General features: G+C 55.4%; 8 protein-coding genes across 8 annotated transcripts; 4 read left to right on the forward strand and 4 right to left on the reverse strand.

The window, feature by feature from the left end:
- Positions 1-59: 59 nt before the first annotated feature.
- Positions 60-2,714, reverse strand: PLICBS_002211 (uncharacterized protein; the record flags this gene model as incomplete). The annotated part of the gene is made up of 4 exons (XM_065599979.1): positions 60-91; positions 224-299; positions 399-1,144; positions 1,271-2,714. The coding sequence occupies 4 exons, from the start codon at positions 2,712-2,714 to the stop codon at positions 60-62; spliced, it is 2,298 nt and encodes a 765-aa protein (XP_065456051.1).
- A 1,201-nt stretch (positions 2,715-3,915) lies between these two features.
- On the forward strand, positions 3,916-5,262 carry PLICBS_002212 (uncharacterized protein; the record flags this gene model as incomplete). The annotated part of the gene is made up of 1 exon (XM_018321843.2): positions 3,916-5,262. The coding sequence occupies one exon, from the start codon at positions 3,916-3,918 to the stop codon at positions 5,260-5,262; it is 1,347 nt and encodes a 448-aa protein (XP_018179323.2).
- Positions 5,263-5,404: 142 nt separating this feature from the next.
- PLICBS_002213 (uncharacterized protein) lies at positions 5,405-6,628 on the reverse strand (the record flags this gene model as incomplete). Its single annotated transcript, XM_018321844.2, has 3 exons — positions 5,405-5,542; positions 5,619-6,351; positions 6,420-6,628. The coding sequence occupies 3 exons, from the start codon at positions 6,626-6,628 to the stop codon at positions 5,405-5,407; spliced, it is 1,080 nt and encodes a 359-aa protein (XP_018179324.2).
- Positions 6,629-7,311: 683 nt separating this feature from the next.
- PLICBS_002214 (uncharacterized protein) lies at positions 7,312-8,673 on the reverse strand (the record flags this gene model as incomplete). Its single annotated transcript, XM_018321845.2, has 1 exon — positions 7,312-8,673. The coding sequence occupies one exon, from the start codon at positions 8,671-8,673 to the stop codon at positions 7,312-7,314; it is 1,362 nt and encodes a 453-aa protein (XP_018179325.2).
- A 542-nt stretch (positions 8,674-9,215) lies between these two features.
- PLICBS_002215 (uncharacterized protein) lies at positions 9,216-10,786 on the forward strand (the record flags this gene model as incomplete). Its single annotated transcript, XM_018321846.2, has 2 exons — positions 9,216-9,384; positions 9,459-10,786. 2 exons carry the CDS (start codon positions 9,216-9,218, stop codon positions 10,784-10,786), a joined length of 1,497 nt encoding a protein of 498 aa, XP_018179326.2.
- Positions 10,787-12,268: 1,482 nt separating this feature from the next.
- Positions 12,269-13,090, reverse strand: PLICBS_002216 (uncharacterized protein; the record flags this gene model as incomplete). The annotated part of the gene is made up of 1 exon (XM_018321847.2): positions 12,269-13,090. One exon carries the CDS (start codon positions 13,088-13,090, stop codon positions 12,269-12,271), a length of 822 nt encoding a protein of 273 aa, XP_018179327.1.
- A 768-nt stretch (positions 13,091-13,858) lies between these two features.
- PLICBS_002217 (uncharacterized protein) lies at positions 13,859-15,009 on the forward strand (the record flags this gene model as incomplete). The annotated part of the gene is made up of 2 exons (XM_018321848.2): positions 13,859-14,591; positions 14,693-15,009. 2 exons carry the CDS (start codon positions 13,859-13,861, stop codon positions 15,007-15,009), a joined length of 1,050 nt encoding a protein of 349 aa, XP_018179328.1.
- A 2,438-nt stretch (positions 15,010-17,447) lies between these two features.
- Positions 17,448-18,377, forward strand: PLICBS_002218 (uncharacterized protein; the record flags this gene model as incomplete). Its single annotated transcript, XM_018321850.2, has 1 exon — positions 17,448-18,377. The coding sequence occupies one exon, from the start codon at positions 17,448-17,450 to the stop codon at positions 18,375-18,377; it is 930 nt and encodes a 309-aa protein (XP_018179330.1).
- Between the last annotated feature and the right edge of the window lie 2,513 nt (positions 18,378-20,890).

Genomic DNA, 20,890 nt, shown 5'->3' on the forward strand with positions numbered 1-20,890 from the left:
ACTGGAATCGTTGTAGAAGGCCGTGGGGCTTAGAAATCTCACCACATATGTATTTACCACTAATTCAATGGCCGATCATCCTTGTCCTTGCCTGCAAACACTCGAGTAGCGCCTGATGACACATTTGGATAGGCCACTAGGCTCCTTCGTAGACCACGCAGTCCGTGAAGACACGACTCAAGCCTCTTTGCAATCTCAGAAACTCGCGTGGCGTCCGTTGGACTTTCTATCAGTTTGTGTAGCTCCTCAGAAAAGGCTTGCGCAGCGAGGGTGTGCGCCTGCACCATCATCAATGGGAACTGCCGGAAAGATTAGCACGATTTTGCGTATGTAACGCGCCATTGACGGCAAAAGCTAGGGATACCCATCAAGCGACGGTACAGCGGGGGAAGACTCACTGGGTGAATGGCAACCTCGCTCAGGTTCGTAGTGGAGCCGCTTTGGCAGGATGCAGCGACTATGGACACCTGTGCTGCACTCAACAGACGTTGCCTTGCGCGGAAGGAGTTCGTCTCCCGGAGCGTACGAGCGAGTCTCTGCTCGGCAACGGAACTGGATGACAGGGAAACTTGCGTTTCCAGTTCCGCAACTGCGTCGTGGAAGAGGAGGATTGCCAGGTCTGTGTCGTTTGAACAGAAAGCAAACATGCGCCATGCCTGACGCCGGTACCTTTGAAGGGAGACATTCGCCAAGGTGTCAAAGGCGCCAAAGGTTGTCCTCCAGAGTTCGATGATTGCCGCTGCGGTGCTGTAACGCTGCAAAATTAAGTCGTAGTCCGCATTGTCCGACCTGGTACGTATTGGGTCGATGGCGATAATGAAGCGCGATACAGCCTTCCACAGCAGGATGGCGACAGACGCAGATTGTCTGCCTGCTTGGATGATGGAGTGGTCGTTGTCTCCTGCTTGGAACCATACCGTCGTGACGGCCTTGGCTTCAGACCTTGCACGTGCCAATATTGCATTGTCAATGTCGTGGTCATAGGATGGGCGCAGAAGTGACGATTTTGGCTTTGGATCTTGAGCGCATGTCTGAGGTGCGTCAACTGGCAAGGGGCAGATGCTTCCTTTGGATGTCCCGATGACAATGGAGTTGACCATGGCGACGAACCACTCAACCGCCCCAATGAGCTCGAGCACATCAGCTGCAACATGTGACAAAATTGTACCTTTGACTTCACATGCCGGCTGTGAGGCTGTACACTCCCTATCGTTTTCCATCGTCGCGCGCGCCTTTCCGCACAAGGTCTGTAGCCGACGCAGGCCTTCACAGAATGCAAACGTGGAATCCTCTTCGCACAGCGCCTGATCTTCCTTGGATTCGGACGGGGGTGATATGAAGCCAAAGAGCACCAGCGACTGCGCAAGTCGGAACGAGTCCGTGGCGGCAATGTTGCCAAAGACCTTTTCCTTCGCCTTGCGCCAAGCGGCGATGGCGATGTCGCGACTTCGTACTCGCGTGCTTTCGCTAGCTGGTTGCGTGGAGCAACCTGCTTGAACCGTCTCAAGAGAAAATTGAGCCGCGGTGGCGACGGCGACCCATTTGTATGCCTCCGTGATGGCAGCGTCGCGAGCCGCCGTATGGGAGCCGGCCTTCAAGGTACTCGGTCGACAGAAGAGCGCGTCAAGCATGCTGACCGTACGGAACAGGTGAGGTGCGGCCGCCATGGAAGCCAGCCCTGTTTCTTGTGTGGATGCCGACCAGCAGGTCTCGACCCATGAGTTGGCCCGCTTGACTTGGTCCGATATATATGGACTGCGGCTAAGGGACTCAAAGGCGATCACCCCAAGAGAGTATCTAGGTGGCATGCTTCCGCTGAGAAGGCATTGCGATATCGGCACGTCGAATGCGTCGACATAGAGGTGGAACTGTTCGGTGCAGGTATCATTCGCGATGAGTTTCCGAGCGAGCTCGATCTCGATGGTCGACGTCGGTGTCGGGATTCCGAAGTGCCTTTCCGGGGTTGCGCCATCTGTGCTCGTCCATTTGACTACTGATTCACCAGTCTGAAGATTCCTCGCTGCTCTTGAAGCCCTCCTGGCTTCCTGCGCCGACTGCCGCTTGACGGCCCACACAGTGGTGCAATCTTGTCCTCGGACCATGCAGGTCGTGCAGGGCGGCGATTGTGCATGCTTTTGCGAGGTGGAAGCGTTCATTGCCAAATCGCAAGCTTTCTTGGATGCTCGGCATTGATCGCACGCGTGGTTTTGCCTTCGAGGCATTGGTTTCGAGTGATAGCTGAAGTTGCTTTGTTGCTGAGGTGGATTCGACACCTCGCGATTCCATGTTTTTGAAGGTGTATCCAGGGCCTCCGGATAGAGAGTGCCTAGGGATGCTGGGTCGCCATTATTGTCGCTCGGAGTGGTCTGGACACCCCCTGACTGGAACAAAGACGAAGTCGAGTCGGACTGTCCGCACGTGGTGTCAGGAGGATTGCCGTCCCAGGCCACCTCCATGATGTTGTCCAAGTTTAGGATGCTGGCCGATCTGGGTGCAAGGCCCAGGGGCTCTTCATTGAAATACCCTGCCTCGTGCATAGTTTCGGGTGAGATGCCATGCTCAAGGTAGTCCTGCGTTGACGGCATATCTTGGAACTGGTCCCACGCCATCTCCATGATGAGTCGCACGTCTACCGGAAGGCAGCTTGCCGTTGCCACGCTCGTCCTCTCATCTTGATAACCCTTATCGCAGAAGAGTCCGTCGAGGTAGTCCATGCCGCAAATCGTGAAGTACTTCGTCGGCGTGTCGCTGAGCTGGAGATGCAAGTGTCAAGCTGCCCTGCTGCATGTTGTTAATGTTAGCATGCGGGGGCGGGTCCGGCAATTCTGATGGGCGATGGCGCAGACGGGTGACCTCCCTCTACGATGTCCCACACCTCCGGGTGCCATCAATCCCTGTGGCGCTGCTGAGGCTGCCCTCATCTTGGTCCCCGGGCTCGAGACCAATGATAAGCCACCGAAGATATGGCGAGTGGTACATCGCTTTGCAGGTGGGATTCGCCAGACTAGAAGTTCTTTCTGAGCTTCTCGTTGTGACGGGTCTCTACATGGCAATTAGTGGGAGTATCTACTTCATGGCCTACTTCGTACATGTTCGTAGTCCGTGGAGACCATATTGATCGACACAAGACTGGCATGCGGAGGCCGCGACCCGAGGCTGGCTTTTTACTACCAAAGATAAGAATCCTCAATACAGCTTGGAACGAAACTTGCCACACTCGAACTGTTGCTCGCAGCGTCCGCCGGGGAGGGCAGCCTCCAAAGTTGAGTTTGGTGGCTTAAACAGGCAAGTGGAGTCTCGGGGTGGGCCCGCTCATCGGAGCCGCCGGAGCCGCGGAGGCCGGCATCCCGGTGCGACGCGGCGGGGAGCGGACAGAGCGGGCAGAGCGGACATCTCAATTTGTGGGCGATTCCGCCGTCAAGACGCACTTGGGCACTCTGCCGGTGCGCAACTTCCCTGCCTGGTAAAGCGGGGGGCATTGTTACGCCGCCAATGCCGAGTATGTCAGGACTCTGGAGCGACCAGCTCGTGCTCGGCCATGGTAGGACGGCGCTCAGTGTTCGAAGCCGTGCGTAAGTGCAAATACATCGGCTTACATGACAGGGGCGCTGGAAGTGGATAGACTGCCAAGAAATGAACCAACATTGCAACCAGGCCGTGTGAAATGGAAGTATCAGAAGCCGTGCGCGGAACCGCGGCACCGTTCAAAGCAAGCGAGGGGACAGGACAAGTCTCCTCTATCCAGATTACTTTGCGGATGTTCTGTGAGAACCGTATTAATATGTCGTTATCGGTTGCTGAATACTTGGCCTACATAAAATCGCAGAGAGAGTTCAACTTGCGGCACCTTATCATTCGTACACCGATATTTACATCTACGCTTCGCGAACTTTGCGCAAAAATAAAAAGGAAAACATGGCTGAACAGTACGACGTGGTTGTTGTTGGGGCCGGCATGGCCGGCATAATAGCTGCACGCAACCTCTCTGAACGCGGCCTTTCTGTCGCTCTACTCGAAGCGCGGCCCCGTCTCGGCGGACGGACCTACACGGATTCTGCCTTGGATGGGACACTTGAACTTGGCGGAGGCTACGTGCACTGGACACAGCCACACATCTGGACGGAGCTGCAGCGCCACGGCATGGCAGACTTGCAACCGCCGCTGCCCTCGGAAAGAGTATACTGGCTTGCTGACGGCAAAGTCCATTCCGGAACTGAGAGCGAATGGCTGGCGATTGCTCAACCACTGGTCGAGCGGCTTTTCGCGGACGCTCGTACGCGATTTCCGATGCCCTATCAGCCGGATGTGCTTGACAACACGGATGTTGAATCGCAAACGCTCCGTGAGCGGATCGACTCTCTGGGACTGTCGCAGTATGAACGAGACGTTCTGGAAGGGCCACTGTCGGGTATGATTCACTCCTGCAGCAAACACGGCGCAGCGCAGCTTCTGCACGGTGCGGCAACTACGTTCGGCGATTATGGCGGATTGTTAGAGACGGGAGGGTCTTGGGCCTTGCCGCCAGGAGGCACGAAAAAGCTCATTGATTCGATTTTGGCCGAATGTCCGTCGGCCAAGGTCCACCACTCGTCTGCTGTCAGCGCAATCACCGACAACGGCTCTCGGGTAACCGTAACTACCCGCGCCGGGACTCAGTTCACGGGCCGCGCTGCTGTCATTGCCGTTCCCATCAATACTATCCGGGACATTAAATTCACGCCGAACCTAACACCAGCCGTTCGCGCCGTGCTCGACAAAGACGACGGAGCCCCAAACCCCGTCAGAGCATGCAAAGTCTGGGCACGCGTTCGGGGCCACGTAGCTCCCTTCTCCGCCCTCGCACCCGCCGGCAAACACCCTGTCTCCGCAGTGCGTGTCGAAAAGCGCTGGCAAGGGGGCGACACGCTGGTGCTGTGCATGTGCGCAGACGCCTCTGTGATCCCGTCCGCTCCCGACGCCTGCCGCGAGGCTGTGGAAGCGGCGCTGAGGGCGTTCGTCCCGAGCATCGAAGTCGTTGATACGGCAAGCCATGACTGGGTAAAGGACGAGTTTTCCAAGGGTGGATGGATGATGCATAGACCGGGTGGGTTCACGGGAGCGGCGGTGGAGATGCGCAAGCCCCATGGGCGGGTGCACTTTGCGGGGAGTGACATTGCCGTCATGGCGGCTGGTGCAATTGAAGGGGCGATGGGTAGCGGTGCGGCTGCTGCACGAAAGGTGATTAATGCGCTGGCGGATGAGAAGCTGTATCAGTCGAAGTGATAGCGTGTTCGAGGTTGCTTTGGTGGAAATAGCACAGTGTCATAGTAGCACGCACGACCTTGATCAACTTCACGACACTGCGCATGTCGAGAACCTTGTCTGGAGGTATTGATCGGGTTTTTGGCTCATTAGAGTGATCTATCTACAAAAGATCCCGCAACCACGCCTTGAGCTTCTTGCCCTGTTGCGTCTCGGTTGAGTCCCCAACATAAAGGTTGTACACGGGAGCGACATGGGCCTCTCGCTTGCCGACGAAGAACTCGACGGACGGAAAACCGGCCTAAGATGGTGTCAGTGGGCATTGCTTTCGGCGTGCACTGCGCTTCAAAGGGATCAGTGGGCGGACCGTGACTTACCTTGAGCTTTTCGACAAAGTCCTCGATGATCGGCAGCAACACCTCGTTGCCGCCGCCCAAGACGAGAATCTGCTTTACGGGATACGTTTCGAACCAGCTGGACGGTGCAAGCGACGCATCCGTGTAGTAGTCTCTCGCCGTGCCGTTGAGGTAGTGTCGCGACCAGGGCTTGCCGACAAACGGCGTAATCAGGTCACCTCCCGAGTACACCTTTTCCTGGCTGTGGTTTTCATCGAGCGACGTCCACGGCGCAATGACGGCCGTGCCGGCGAGCGGCTCCTCCAGCTTGAGCTCCTTGATGGCCGGGTGCGGGTGCGCGAGGTGCGACAAGACGCCGACAGCCAGGTTCCCGCCCGCCGAGTCGCCGCCCAGGAAGATTTGCGACGGGCGATGGCGCTTCTGGTCGAGGACGTAGCGCAGCGCCTCGACAGCCTGCGTGAGCTGCGTCGGGTACCGCGCGTGCGGCGCGAGGGTATAGGTGAGCGCAAAGACGGCGACGTCCTTGCCCGCAGCGCGCGACGAGGCGACGACGTCGGCCCAGAACTTGAAGTAGCCGGCGTTGGCGGGCAGGCAGAAGCCGCCGCCGTGGTACCAGACGAGGACGTGCTTGGCGTTTTTGTTGCCGATCCAGTGGCCCTTTGCGCCGTGGCAGCCCAGGTCGACGGTCTGGGGCGTCACGCGAGCGGAGCGCGCGTACTGCTCGTACATCTTGTCCGTGGGCGGCGAGATCCATCTGCGCGCGGGAACCGGCTGTCAGCAAATTTTCATGTCTCAGTGCAGACTAGCCGTCACGAAACTCACTGTAGCTGCAGCACCGAGAGGCGCTTCGTGGCCCGGCGCAAGACAGCGTAGGCAATGTGAAGATACAGGCTCGGCGCGTCTTTGGAGCTGCGAATGAAGCCAGAGAGCACGGACAAGACGCCGACGGTGACGATGGACGCCAGCGCGGGCAGCATGTCCAGCTTGGCCCCGAAGGACAGCCGCTGCTTGACGATGGCCTTGGTCTCCATGGTTTCAGTCGCGTTGAGGTCAGTTCCCCGTCAAGCTCGTTCAATGGGATGTACGATGCTTCTCATCGCCAGGAATGAGACGAGACTGTGGAGAGAAATTCACATTCATGCCCCTCCCCCGTGCCGTCGCCGACAGCTCGCTCGCCCGTGCCCGACAGGGGGCCTCGGCTTCGGGCGTCTCTGTCGCGCCGGCTCCGCTCCGGGGGCCAGGCACAGCGGCGCTCAGCGGCTCCGCGGCTCCGCCAGATCTGTCCTGCTGGTGAATGCCGGATGGCCGGCTTGGCTGGTTGGGTGCTCCACTGCAGCACTGGGGATTCGCACTGGCGCCTCCCAGCCATCCCCCTGAGGGTCTGATCAGCATGGGTTCCAAGCCCAGGGGCAGTGGCTTTCCCTGTAATAGCCCAATCGGAGCTTCCTTTGGCACGTAATCGTCGCCCAATCGGCGCGGGGCCCTCGCATCAATTACTGAAAGCTGTCTATGGCTTGTTGAAAGCAGCCATGAACACCATCACGATACACAACAAAGCCGCACCCACATTACCTATACTTCAACACTTGAGCTATTTGCCTCAGGGTAGTTGGCATAATGTAGCATTGAAGGGTACTCCGAGGATACATATCCGAACCCCGGACCTCTGCTTCCTCATTGCGCCCAATCGCCGCAGCCATGAGCTCATGCGCAGTTACAAAGACTCGATAATCTCGTCCCTCGGCGCACCGACCTTCTCCAGAGCCTTGTAGAAAGCCGCCGGCTCGGCCCAGTCTTCTGGACAAAACACACCGCTCCTCTGCCCTGCAGATTCAAGCGCCATGACCGCGAACGCTGCGCATGCCGTTCCCGTCATCGTACCCATGTTCTTCGTAAGGACGGTGTCCTTGCCCGACTTGGGTGTGCGCTTGATTGCCACGGCCGGATGCCCGTTCTTGGTGCCCACCGCCCGCACGAGCAACCCGCTATGATTCTCGTACGTCTGCCCGCGTGCCGTCGATATGAGGAATCCGAGAACTTCGCCAGTTGTGCATTCGCCGCTCCAGATTTGCTCCATCATGCCCATAACTGCGTATCGCCACGGATCAAGGGCCTGCGTTGCGTGACCAGCTAGCGCGAACAGTTCCTTGACAGTGATGTCGCCGCCTCGGAACTGCTGCGTCACTGCGGTGAAGGCTTGGCCCCAGCCCGCAGTAGTAGGCGGGTTGGTGACTATTTCGTGCAGAAACCCGACCGCATCTTCTATTGAGAGCGCCTGGCGACGAACCGCATTACCCAAGCCGCGCGCAATGCCGTTCATGGGCTGCGGCCCAAGCCCTCCGATGCATCGGATTCGTGTTGCGTTGGGAAACAGCCGCGGAAGCGTGACGGGCTCAGGATGAGCAGTCTCATGCAGGAGCGTCTCGCCAGACTGGCCCAGCATGGGCGCGTAAGCGGTCTCGACCCAGCTTTCGTTGACTGTGGCCTTCCCGTTGGCCCAGGTGAGACACGGTCCCGATGCAATGTGCAGCAAATGCTCAAGAACGGCTTTGCCGACCTCGGGTCGCTCATCGCCAACGAGCCAGCACAAATCGAGAGCATCGACGGTGTCCAAATCCCTGCTTACGTCGACTGCCATGACATTGCTCATGCCCGGCGAAGCACCGCAACCGATGTAACACGGGACACCTGCTTGCTTGGCCTTCTCAAACAGTCCGAGAGCCGCCTGCGTGCTCTCAACGTCGTCGTCAAAGTCGAGGTACGGAACCTTGGCCTCGAGACATGCCGTGAGCACAGGCTCGGAGGTGCGGGTGTATGGACCCGCGCCGAGGACGACGAGCGCGGCGCCCTGGATCGCCTTGACCAGAGATGGTCGGTCAAAAAGATCGATCTTCGCGACGGTTGCGCGGCCTTTGGGAAGCTTTGCGGCCAAGGATTCGAGCACGGTGGTGTTGATGTCGGATAGAACCAGAGGCGCGTCGCAGCCCACGGCAAAGCGTTCGACCGCGACGCGGCACATCTGGCCTGCCGCGCCGATGAACACGACGGGCTTGTTGTTTCGAGCGGTGCTAGCCATCTTGAAAATATCGAATTGAGTTGAAACTTGTATCGACTGGTTGTGTTGAGCAATTGAATGCTTTGAGGAAGTTATTCCCGTTGCTCTTATAGCCTGTTGAAACACAATTGAAGCAGAAAATCACGACGTCAATGTGATATTTGCTGTATCTGTCCAAAAATCGATCGCCTATCTGCGACTCTACCAGCGGAATTGTGTGATTCGTGACGTTCTCCAATGTGTCGCGGGTCCGCGATGGACGCCACCCGGAGCCGATACAGGTCGCGGCTCCGCGGCTCCGAGCCCAGGCCCCATGTGTACAGTGTACCGAAAATGCACCCGATTCGGCCACCACAATGTCGCCGGTTTCTGGCAATCGTTGGAGCAACCTGTAGTATAACGGGAGTCGTGGTGCATTTGCCAGTATGAGGGCACATCGTACAATGTACCCCGGGTCCGCAACAGAACGAGACCGCTTCGTATATAGCCGACTCCCCCGAGTCTACGGGTGCCATTTATCTACTCCTGCATGGCTTCCTGCAAGTTCCAATTCCGTCTCCAACATGTCAGATGACAAAGATGCCATGGATTTCGATGTCGTAATTGTAGGTGCAGGAATTTCCGGCATCAACTTTGCGTACAGGCTGCAACAGAGTCACCCCGACCTCAAGTATTGCATTCTAGAAGGTCGCCACGAGATTGGTGGGACTTGGAGCTTGTTCAAATATCCAGGTAATCCCCAGTTGGTCCACTATGTCTTTACGCACCGAGTACAGCCTAACAGTTATTTCCTTGGTCACGCTCAGGTATCAGATCCGACTCCGACCTCTTCACGTTTGGTTTTGCCTGGCGACCATGGACAGCGAAGCAATCCATCGCCCATGGCGACCTAATACTCGACTACCTCAAAGAGTCTGCGGCGCAGGAAGGCATAGACCAGAAGATACGCTTCTCGCACTACGTCGATCGGATGAACTGGTCGAGCTCCTCCAACACATGGAGTCTGTGCGTGTCCGTAAACGGGACCGACTCAATTCTCGTCCGCACCCGACTCATATTCATCTCCACAGGATATTACGACTACCATACGCCGCTACAGGTCGAGATCCCTGGAATGGAAGACTTCAAAGGCACCGTGGTGCATCCGCAATTCTGGCCATCTAGTCTCGAATATTCGTCCAAACGCGTCGTCATCATTGGCTCGGGCGCAACGGCCATCACCCTCCTCCCTTCCCTGACGGAAAAGGCTGCGCATGTGACAATGCTTCAGCGATCACCTGGATACGTCATGTCAATTCCGCAGCGGGGCGCATTTGAAGCCGTCACAACAAAGATTCTACCTCGAAGGGTGGCGCAGTGGATGATCCGACTCCGGTGGACGCTCTTGTCATTCATGCTGGTCACCCTGTGTCAACGATTTCCTAAGCCAGCGAGAAGATACTTCCTGCGCGCAACGGCCCAGCAACTACCTCCCGAAATGAGTGTAGATCCTGACTTCATGCCGTCGTATAACCCATGGCAGCAACGAATGTGCATGTGTCCGGATGGAGACTTCTTTGCGTCGCTGCGCAGCGGCAAGAGCAGCATCAAGACGGGAGTCATTGATAAAGTCACCGAGACCAGTATTCGATTGCGTTCCGGCGAAGAGCTCCACCCAGACATTATCGTCACCGCAACTGGGCTCAAGCTAAGGATGGCAGGTGGGATCGAAATCTCCATAGATGGGGAGGCCTTTGACATCTCCAGGCACTATGCGTGGAACTCGGCCATGATAGAGGGTCTCCCAAACGCAGTATTTGCGCTTGGCTACGTCGACGCCAGTTGGACTCTAGGCGCTGATGCCACGGCCCAGTTGGCGATGCGTCTGTTGAAACGCATGAAACGCGATGGCGCTGCCGCAATTGTGCCGCGGATATCGGCACAGGAGAAGGACCGATTGAGGGACCGTCCGTTCTTAGCCCTGAGCTCGACGTATGTCGAGCGTGGCAAGAATGCTCTCCCGCGGGCCGGCAACGTGGCGCCGTGGCAGCCTCGATCGTACTACTGGAAAGACTTGGCCACTGCAAAATGGGGAAACATCCAACGGGGACTGGAGTGGGTGCACGGTGGTCGTGTTACGCCGGGAGAGGACTGATGATGCAAGGCAGGTTTCAGGGATGGTCATTTGCGCGATCTGGCGGTTGCGTATCGTGCAGGCTGTTTGTAGACCGTAATACCAGGACCTGTCGCAAGCGCGTGTGCGCGCCGTTCATGGTACCGTGCGAGCGACGAGTGCCCGCCTAATTGTTAACCTCAAACTCAGTCATCCGTAACGGACCGCTTTCTGCCACAAGAGTTCTTGTCATCTAATTAACTAACAGTTTGCTTTCTAGTACATCTTTTAGCGGTTTGAAATTCGTCTGTGCCAAAATCCTAGCGGCCACGTGCTCTCCGGGATTCCTCATCGTCCCCTGCTCGAGAGGACTATTAAATGTAGCCCATGACCTCTTCCAACGAGATCCATTCCCACATCCAAACTCCCGTCAGCATTCTCCAGAGGAAACTATTCTGCAAACTCAATCAAGTCAAGATGTTGCTGCCTACCATTGTGGTTCCTCCCGACGCTGGTGGCAACACGAACGCACCCAACCGGCCCAAGCTTCCAATGTTCGAGGTCTGGTGCCCACAGCACACCAGCTCCATGTGTCTCCCACCTCTGTCCTATTGCGACGAAGGGACTTTCATGCTCGTTCAACAGTCTCAGACGAGCGCTTCTAGGCAAGGAAACACCAAGAGCTCCCGCGACTGCAGCCAATGTAGCTGTCGCCAAATATTTTCAGCCACCAGCAGGCCTCCCATAACGCCCCAATAAGGCAAGGTTACTGCGAGGGACACTTCAAAGTGTTGGCGGTGGGGATAATGGGAAGGAGTGGACGATGCGTCACACATGAGGCTTTTACGACCCGAGACACGCCATGACTCTGGTTGGGCAGGGGCGGCTTGTTGTAGGCCTCGGCACGGGCTTGGAACTCAGCAGTGACGTCCCGGCCGCGAAGGAGTATACTCATCGGAACTTCCCGATTATTTTGCACAGCATTTCATTGTTTGAACACTTGTGATCTAGTTTGAGGTTGTCGAGGAGTGGAGCAGCCTGGAGAGTTTGCGTTGAGTTCGTACTTCAACAGACAGAGGAGACTCCTCTACTGATAGCTTCATGTTACAATAAGGCGGCTTATCGCACTTACTATCGCCTTCATAGGCATAATATTGGCGACTATTCCGCGGAAGTACACTGCAATGTGTCATTGCTCTGGGTTGGGGAGTGTACCACAGTCAAGATGAGCCATTTTTACGTCGTCGGAGGTGCCGTTGCTCGGATGAGGCGGACGACATGCTGAATCCTGAAGGCAAGAGCAACCGCGTCATTCTTGTGTCCACTGATAGCGTACGAGCAGCTTACCAAAAGGAAGATGGTTACGCCAATGGGACTGTCCACAGTGCACTTAGATGAACACAATGGCAGCAGGGCAATGAGTAGTCTAACAAACATGAAGGAATACATTGGAAGCATCATCTACGAAGCTGGGAGCTCCGCCAGACAAGAATAATGGTGACATTCACCAAAGCTACCCCGCCGTTAGACCAGACTATTTCCGCCGTCTGAAACAATCGAGGTGCCCGTAATGTACGCATTCTTCATGCAAAAGAGATACGGTTCTGCCGCATCCCCAACATCGCCCAGACTCCCTGTCAGGGTCGCCTCCCTGTACTTCGAAAAGACAAAATCCCTCATCTCCTGCGGCCAGGGCTCGTGCATCTCGGTGGGCGTGAGGCCCATCTCGATGGCGTTGACGCGAATTGGCTTCAGCTCAACCGCGAGGCCACGTGCCAGTCCCTGGACAGCCACAGTCTGCGCGGTATATGATGTCAACAAGGGCGGCGGCTTGACGGCGGTGGTGGATGAGGTGAGCGTGTACGAGCTGGTCGGTGCCTTATTCACATAGTCGGGTAGCAGCCCGCCGAGGATGGCCGGTGCTGTGAGGCGGACGAACTGTCGGCTCTGAAGGTCCTCAACCGTGCTTTCCCGGTATGTTGCCACGACGATATCATCTCCCACCGTATAGACGACATGATCCAACAATTGTGTACGGCTGGTGGTAGCAAACTCCAGCAATGCCTTCAGATTGGCGTTGAGTGTAGCCGGGTCCCCAACGTTGCAGGTGGTGCCAGTGACACGTGCGCCGCCAGAGGCTGAGTGATTGGGTTCAAGCGGGCAAGCCACCTTACGGAGACGTTCAATCGCGTTGCTGACTTTGTCTTCGTTGGAGCTGCTGACAATGACTTGGGCGCCGTGCTCGAGCGCGGCTTCGGCAACTGCGAAGCCGATCCCTGAAGTCCCACCGAGGACAAGGACACGACGGTCCTGCAGCTTGGAAATAAAGCGCAAAGGGCGAGACATGGTGCTTAAGCAGTGAAGGCGATGGGATGGTGCCGAAAGATAGAGGCTGGCAGGAATAGATGTCGTTTTCAGCTACGAGCTCCAGGGCGAAGCAGGCCGGCTATTTATTCTTCTCGATTTACGTGCACAAGTGAGAACGTCGACAGCGTGCAAGTGGAAGGCGCAGGCGTGCCCGGAATGCCAGGGACTAGTCTTCACTCGGTAGTCGATTCAAGATGCACGAGTGGACTCTAGCTAATCTCTCACCCACGGACATGTACGTCAAGTCAGCCCTCTTTTGCAGATTGGTAATATGGCAATCTATAACACAGAATTTGCCTCTCGGCATGTCAGAAAATATTGCCAGGCGCGCTGGTCGGGGAGCTGAAGGTCTCGGGACAGCCGCGGGGCTGTAAGACTACGCGCGGCGCTAGAGCGAATAAGGAATTTGCTGAGCCGGGCTCTCCAATGACGGGCAAACGAACAAAGCCACTCATCATCGCCAGATGCACGAGAATCATGTCGAACCTAGCTCGGCCAAAAGGGGAACTTGCTGGCTTACGGCCCACGATGCATCAATGAAACTGCACATATCTACTTGGCAGAAATGTCATGGAGAGGCACGGGTGGGCGGAAATGGCCTCCCAGCCACTGGCAGTTCATCTAGAGACCGATGGTATAAGATGGGGAGCCCACAACGCACCTCGGGCAGATACTATACCGGCACGCCATGTCCCTCTTACTTTAAACTTCTTAAAAATCTGCTTTGCAAGATACAGAGCATCAACAATGGTCGACATTGAGACAGCTATTCCCGAGGGCTCATGGGTATTGGTAACCGCTGCCAACGGCTACACTGGAAGCCACATAGTCATTGAGCTCCTGAAGCGAGGCTTCAAGGTCCGTGGAACTGTGCGAGACTCCTCGTGTGGCCAGTGGCTCTTGAACGACGATATAATCTCACCCTTTGCCAGGCGTGGCGACCTGGAGCTGGTTGTTGCTCACTGCAGTGTGCCAAATGCATTTGATGATGTCGTCAAAGGGGTGTCAGCGGTAATCTACAACGCTATTATCTCTGACATTGTACCAGATCCCAACATTACGATATCTGCGACCGTCAGGGCAGCCCTCAATGTCTGCCGGTCTGCCGCCCGCGAACCGTCGATAAAGAGATTCGTGATCACGTCCACATTCTGGACTGTCGCGATGCCCATACCTGGCGTGACGGATACCATTACGAACCTCGATACCTGGAACGAAGCAGCGCTGGAGGCCGCTTGGGCTCCGCCGCCATATGAACCGGATCGCGTTCTGCACGTCTACTTTGCCGCCAAGATTGAGTCAGAGAAGGCCATTTGGACGTTTGCGAACGACGAAAGGCTCCCATGGGTTGTCAACTCAGTCAGTCCGTGTTGCATCATGGGGGACCTTCGCGATGATAAGCAGCTGCATGCAGTACCTCCCCAGCTTTTGGAGTCGCTGTATCTTGGCAACACGGATGCATTACGAGGAACTCCAGCCAGTATGTTGTTGCCTGGCCCTGACGAACTACCGGTTGTCCGTTCGGCTGCGAACACCAACGAAAAGGACAGAACACCACTGACAGCAAATTTCTGAAAACAGTCTATTACTCGCATGTTACCGACGTCGCCGTTGTTCATGTTGCCGCGGCGGTTGACCCACAGGTGCAGGGTCGGCGCATCCAAGTCTTAGCCCGATCCTTCAATTGGGACGACTGCCTGGACATCATGCGCAGAGCCTATCCGAACCGACAGTTCGTTGCAAACTTTCAGCCGGAAAACCCAACCCTGAAATACACAATTGAGGACGACATCGCCCCACGATTGATCAACAAATGGGCTGGACGAGATTGGATCAGTCTAGAGGACGGCGTCAAAGAAACAATCACATTCGTTGTCAAATACAAGGAATTGGAGTAGCAACATCACAAGAAGCATGTCATCCGCCAGGAAATGGACCATCATCAGCAACGGTAAGCGACACCCCGAGACAAAACGCCCCTGGGGCGCCACCGGCTGCTGTGGGTGACGGACTGGGATGGCTTATCGCCTTATTGGTGGACGGTGGTGCCGGATGGCGAAGCTGAGCAAGCCAAATAAGCACTTGATTCCACGTCGCCCCCCTCTGAGCGGGCATTTAAACGAGTTGCAAGCCCTCGCTCCAATCGAAGCGGAGACGGATCGTTAGGACAACGCGACAGCATCAGTTCAAGGCGACATATTTCTTCTACGGGCTGAGATCTCCGCAAACGACCGAGACAGCGAATCCCAGGCGGTCCGCGATGGAACGGCTAGAAATCGTCCATGTGGATCCGGTTGGAAAGGGGCGACGAGACAACAACCCAAGGAAACCACAACAAAGGGGCGGCCCGAGGAAGCCGGGGCTCCCCACCGTCCAGTTCATCAACACTATTCACCCAAGCGAAAGCGCCAGCCCGCGCAGCCTGACCTTGATCCGATCGCACGTGGCCAAGCATGCCCGGGCCCTTCAACGGGAACGGAGGCAGCAGGCGCAGCTCGTGCCGCCGCCGAGGACGCCGCCGCTAAGAGTGGAGATCCGCTCTCGGCCACTGCAACGACATGACAGCGAAACGCGACAACAAACACAAGAAAGTGACTCCAACGAGGAAGAGCCCATCAATCAAAATGACCAGATGAACGAAGTTCGTCCGGGCAAACGCCACGGGACTCAGGCCAGATGGCGCCAGCTGCCCGCCAGTGAGACGACAATGCTGCTGGACCCAGACGACGAAGAGTTACTCCTTATACGGAATCGGGCGCCTAGTCCTATACAGCTGATTGGGGGCGCTCGGGGAGATGCCCATCACGGATTCGCAAGGCCACTCTCGAATGACGAGCAATATCTCTTTGACTTTTGTACGTTCATTCCTTCATGTTCTCATTTCCCCAACTTACGCTGACTACATCTCATCGATACAAAGACTTCGACTACGTCATCATGTATGGCTACCAGGCTTGCCACCACAAAGAGGATGCCACCGCATTCGCTGCCGCTATGAGGACTGTCTGGGTTCCTTTCGCCATGACCGAGCCTAGTCTAATGGCCGCCATCTTCCATGTGGCGTGCCGAAACTACGCCAGCATCACGGACAACACCAACACAACGAAATTCACACTCCAAAAGTTGCAGTATCGCCAGATGTGCCTGAACATGGCAATGGAAGCGATCGCTTCTGAGGAGATAGCCACCGATGCGACAATTTCACTAGCTTTGCTCATGGCGTCAGAATCAGTACGTCGAACTTCACGTCGTCGGACACGCACTAGTCAACTAACTGTAACCCGCAGTACTTTGAAGGGGATGTTGAAGCCTTTTGTGCGCACGGCAGAGGGATCATCAAGATGGTCGCGGGCAGAGGTGGGCTCAAGTCATTAGGCTTGTATGGATTTCTGAGGAAACTCGTGGGGTGGTCGATATACAATCCGAAAAACTACATAGTGCTGGGTCCGGAAGAGCAGGATTGATCGTTGTGCTATAGATAGTAGCTATAGATATCTTTGATATGACTGATGGCCTTCACAAATTGCCGCGCTAGAGCATGTTTGTCACAGGCTGGAATTGAACGGTCGCAAATCAGCAAAATGGGCACATTGTGTGAATCCACCCGAAGGCTCTTGGGCCTTTCGCCAAACCGACGATGTGTAATGGAAGTAGTACAGTAACTCCGGCAGTTCCTGCAATGTGCGCTAAATCCGGTCATGTTCAGGGTAGAGAAAACACATCGACGCATCCTTCTCCGAGACCTGCTAGCCATTGTAAGGCCCGTTACTCGCAGGCGAGTCAATTGAACGCCGATCGTCGCGGCTACAGTGCGGGAGAGGCCAGGCGCATTTATCCCCACTTGCCGAGCTGCCACATGTCACTACGTGCACGTAGTGCGCTCGGAACCGTCAAGTCGAGAGCCACTTTCTGTTTGACAGTTTGAGGCTGACTTGCAGCTACTTTGGCTCACATTGGACCTCAGACCCTCTACGACATGACGCCATGTTTTGTTTAAGTTCAGGCATGAGCCCCGCAAAATTGGTTCATCAAGGGACAGCCTCGTGGGGCAGTTCTTTTATCGCCGAAGTACGTAGGGCCACTGACAGCTGTAAATCCGGACTACGCCTGGGGGTTGGTGCCGGCAAACTTAGAACAGTGCGAACTGCACCCCGAAAAGCCCGACAGTTTCGGATGCCTTGACAACGTCATCCCGCGTTCATATCTCGCGGGGGTTTCTATAAATGCTTCACACTGGACGGTTTCTCTTAGGTGCCACGCCACTTCATGCAAATAAACGCCCAACATTAAGTGCCATCGAACCCAAACAACGGTCACCATCAAGATATCCATCAGAATGTCGTCTCCCACAAAGATTCACTTCCCTTCTTTCGAATTGCAGATATCTGGCGAGCTTTACAGTCCGGCTCAAGGTTCTCCCGACCGCAAAGGCGCTGCCGTGGTCGTCAGCCACCCTATGACGGGGATCAAGGAGCAAACGTCTGCCGATTATGCTCGAGCCCTATCTAAGACTGGCTTCTACGCGCTCACCTTCGACGCCGGCTACCAAGGAGAGAGCACTGGCCAGCCTCGAGGACTTGAAGACCCACACCAGCGTGTGGAGGACAACAAGGCGGCTGTCACATACCTTACCACCCTCAAGGGCAAGGTAGACCCAGAGCGTATCGGCGTGCTCGGTATCTGCGCATCTGGCGGCTACACGTCGTATGCTGCACAGTCTGATGCCCGCATCAAGGCGCTTGCCACAGTGAGTGCCGCGTGTGTCGGACGCATGACCCGCAACGGCGGCCTCCAGGAGGGCAAAACCGAGAATGCAGAGGCAATCGCCGGGGCCCTTCAAGCTGCTGGTCAATGGCGCAACGCGAACCCCACGCCCCCAGGCGCACAAGCGCCGCCCATGTTCGAGACGGACTTGTCAAAGGTACCCGAGAACGCCGACTCCTTCTTCAAAGATGCGGCACAGTACTACGGCACGAAGAGAGGCCACCACGAGCGATCGGACCAGCGCGTTCCACTGTCAAGCTACGATCTCATGGTCAGCTACGACTCGTTCAACTTTCAACATCTCATTTCGCCACGGCCGTTGCTCATGATAGCCGGATCCACGGCGCAGACGCATCATTACAGCCGAACAGCGATTGCAGCCGCCAAGGACCCAAAGGAGTTATTCACAGTGGAAGGAAAAAACCACTTTGATCTGTATGACGATCTGACAGAGACCGGTCCCAAGCTCGTCGACTTCTTTGGCAAGAGTTTGACTGCATAGTACCTCTGATAGGTGTGAAAACTAGATAAACGTTGGGTTTCAATATCACGTTAAGGCAGTGGCGCGTCGCAGACGCCAGTTTCCAGTATCGTTCATGCTACACAGCGCCATCTAAAACATCTCGGTTCAGGGATTGTGTCGTTCCGCACTTCATGAATGCATGTACAAGTGGCGTGCCGACCGGGAAAGATGAAATCAGAGGCTAACAGCTAGGTGGAGCAGTGCAGCATGAAGCTTACATGTGTATTTCAGATTGTCATACTCCTTGAGGGGAGTCGCCTACAACACTTTCCCAATACCTCAGACGTGGGATCCTGGCTTCGTGGCACGAAACACAGTTAGCACTTTAGAATAAGCTGGTCTAATACAAACTGCGTTGGCCAGGAACAAGTGGAGGTAGCTTGAACTAAACACCTATTCTACGTTCTGGCAGGTTGGGAGCGAGAACCCGGAGACTGTCCCACGGACACGGATATATCCACAGTCTTCACGATGCCAGAGCTTGAAGCTTGTGAAGCATGGCCATCGTCCTCGCCAAGAATGTTTTCCTCGCTCTCGTGATCATTGCAAATGCGGTCTGTAGCGTGTTTGTCCGTATTTGAGACCTGTTGTCTCCCATCAAATGGCAAGCCCGGTCCGAGCGTAGGTCTCGGGTATAATTCGTACGAGTTACTGCCGTTGTTGAGCTTCCTCCGCCTTCTGAGAGGTATCAGGGAGCGTATGCAAGGAATCGATGCAGTAGTGATGACCAAATAAGTCTCGATATATAGCCACCGGTCCATCGTAACTGTCGCTACCGTGGGATCATCGTCGGGACGTGCCAATACACGAACCTGTGTTGTCTTTACGATGGATGCCACCATAGCGCTGCCCGCACATGACAGGTTAGCTCCAGTCTATACGTAGCTCTCGAGAAAGTTTGAAGAAGGTGAGCACAAACAAAAGACCTAGGCCCAAGAGGGCCATTAAACCAATTTTTGTCCTCCACTTCATGTTTAAGGTCCAGAATATGTAGGTCGGAAAGACAGCGAGGTAGAGATCTGTCGCAGAATTGATAGCTTTTCATATCGTATGTTAGCTTTCATGGCCATGACAGGAACAAGTCGCGATTTACTTACAGCCCTGGAAGTATCCGTAGTATGCTTGCACTCGGGAATCCCAGCACTCCGTTTTCCCCGGCTTATTCCATATAGCAGAGCCGTGACCGGGGCATTGCAGGAACATGATCATGATCGAAATCACATTGACGATTGACTGCACCCCGATCAAAGTCCAAAGTATGATCCGATGGGTCCGGTAGGTGCCAAGTAGTCCAATGAGGTAGATTGTAAAGCCGATTCGCCCAATACATGACGCTGCAATGCCGAATGCCTGGGCCAAGTAGTCGAACATGATGACCCTTCCAACATCCACGGGGGTAATATCCCAAACATGTCGACCAAATCCGTACTGGACACCAATGGTGATCAGTATGGACCCTGCGATGGCCAAGATCTGTGCGATGACAGTGAGCATCACCAGTACGGCGTCATCTGGAACTGGTTGCTGGGTCTTCCATCCGACTCACCTGCGCGGCAACGATCAATGCATCATCCCATTGGATTTGGCGCAACCTAAACTTTGCAATCAGTCTCAAAATGGTGCCGACAATCGCAATTGACGTGACCCCCCAGATATCGCGGACAAGGGAGTCGCCAGTACTGTTTGAACTACCAGAGGTGGGCATACCGTCGGCATCGCGCGTCAGCAGAGAGACAAAAGGAGGAGAAGCCTAGTATCCTCAGTAAAACGAGTATTTGGGCACCGTTATTAGCTTGTAGCAGTCAGAGCGGTGCAGATGATCCTGGCAGTCATGGTGCCGCCACCCATACATTGATGGTGGCCGGAGCTCTCCGGAAACGATAGCCACAAGGCGGCCGCTTCCGCAAAGCGTTTTCCGCGGAACGCGTGTCAATCAATCTTCTGCGCCGAGTCAAGTTCACAGATTGGAAGCTTTATCTTGATATCAGCGCGCGAATTAACGAGGTGAACCTTCCAGTCGTGATTCAGACTTTGTGTATAATACAAGGACGGGTAGTTGCTGAATTTGGCACTGAGTGGGTAAGAATCCGGGGCGGGAGCGTATCCACCTGCAAGGCAAGTCGACCTGCCTTGCGATGTCACAATGCTACGTAGGTCCCACCCTGGCCAGGTCAGTGACATGTTTTCCCAAGTCGGGTTGTTTCATGAGAGCGACCAGTGCACCAGAACACTGATGGCTTGGGCATGTACATCTCACCATTTGTTGACTATGTCGTATGCTTTTCCTTCCTCTTCTCCCTCTTTTATCGCCATTAAGGTCTCGCGTAAATGCAGGCAAGCCGCGCCGAAGTTAGCATACTCCTCTATAGCACTCCGTTAGCACTTCTTCTCGCTCATACATCGAGCTGACGTTAATGCGAACGACTCCTGCACGCCTGCAAGGAATTTGGTGCCTCTGGATGATTTTTTTTCATGATATATTAGACTTCAAT

Source organism: Purpureocillium lilacinum (genome assembly GCF_023168085.1).
Source record: "Purpureocillium lilacinum CBS 284.36 DNA, scaffold_2, whole genome shotgun sequence".
NCBI classification, from domain to species: Eukaryota; Fungi; Ascomycota; class Sordariomycetes; order Hypocreales; family Ophiocordycipitaceae; genus Purpureocillium; species Purpureocillium lilacinum.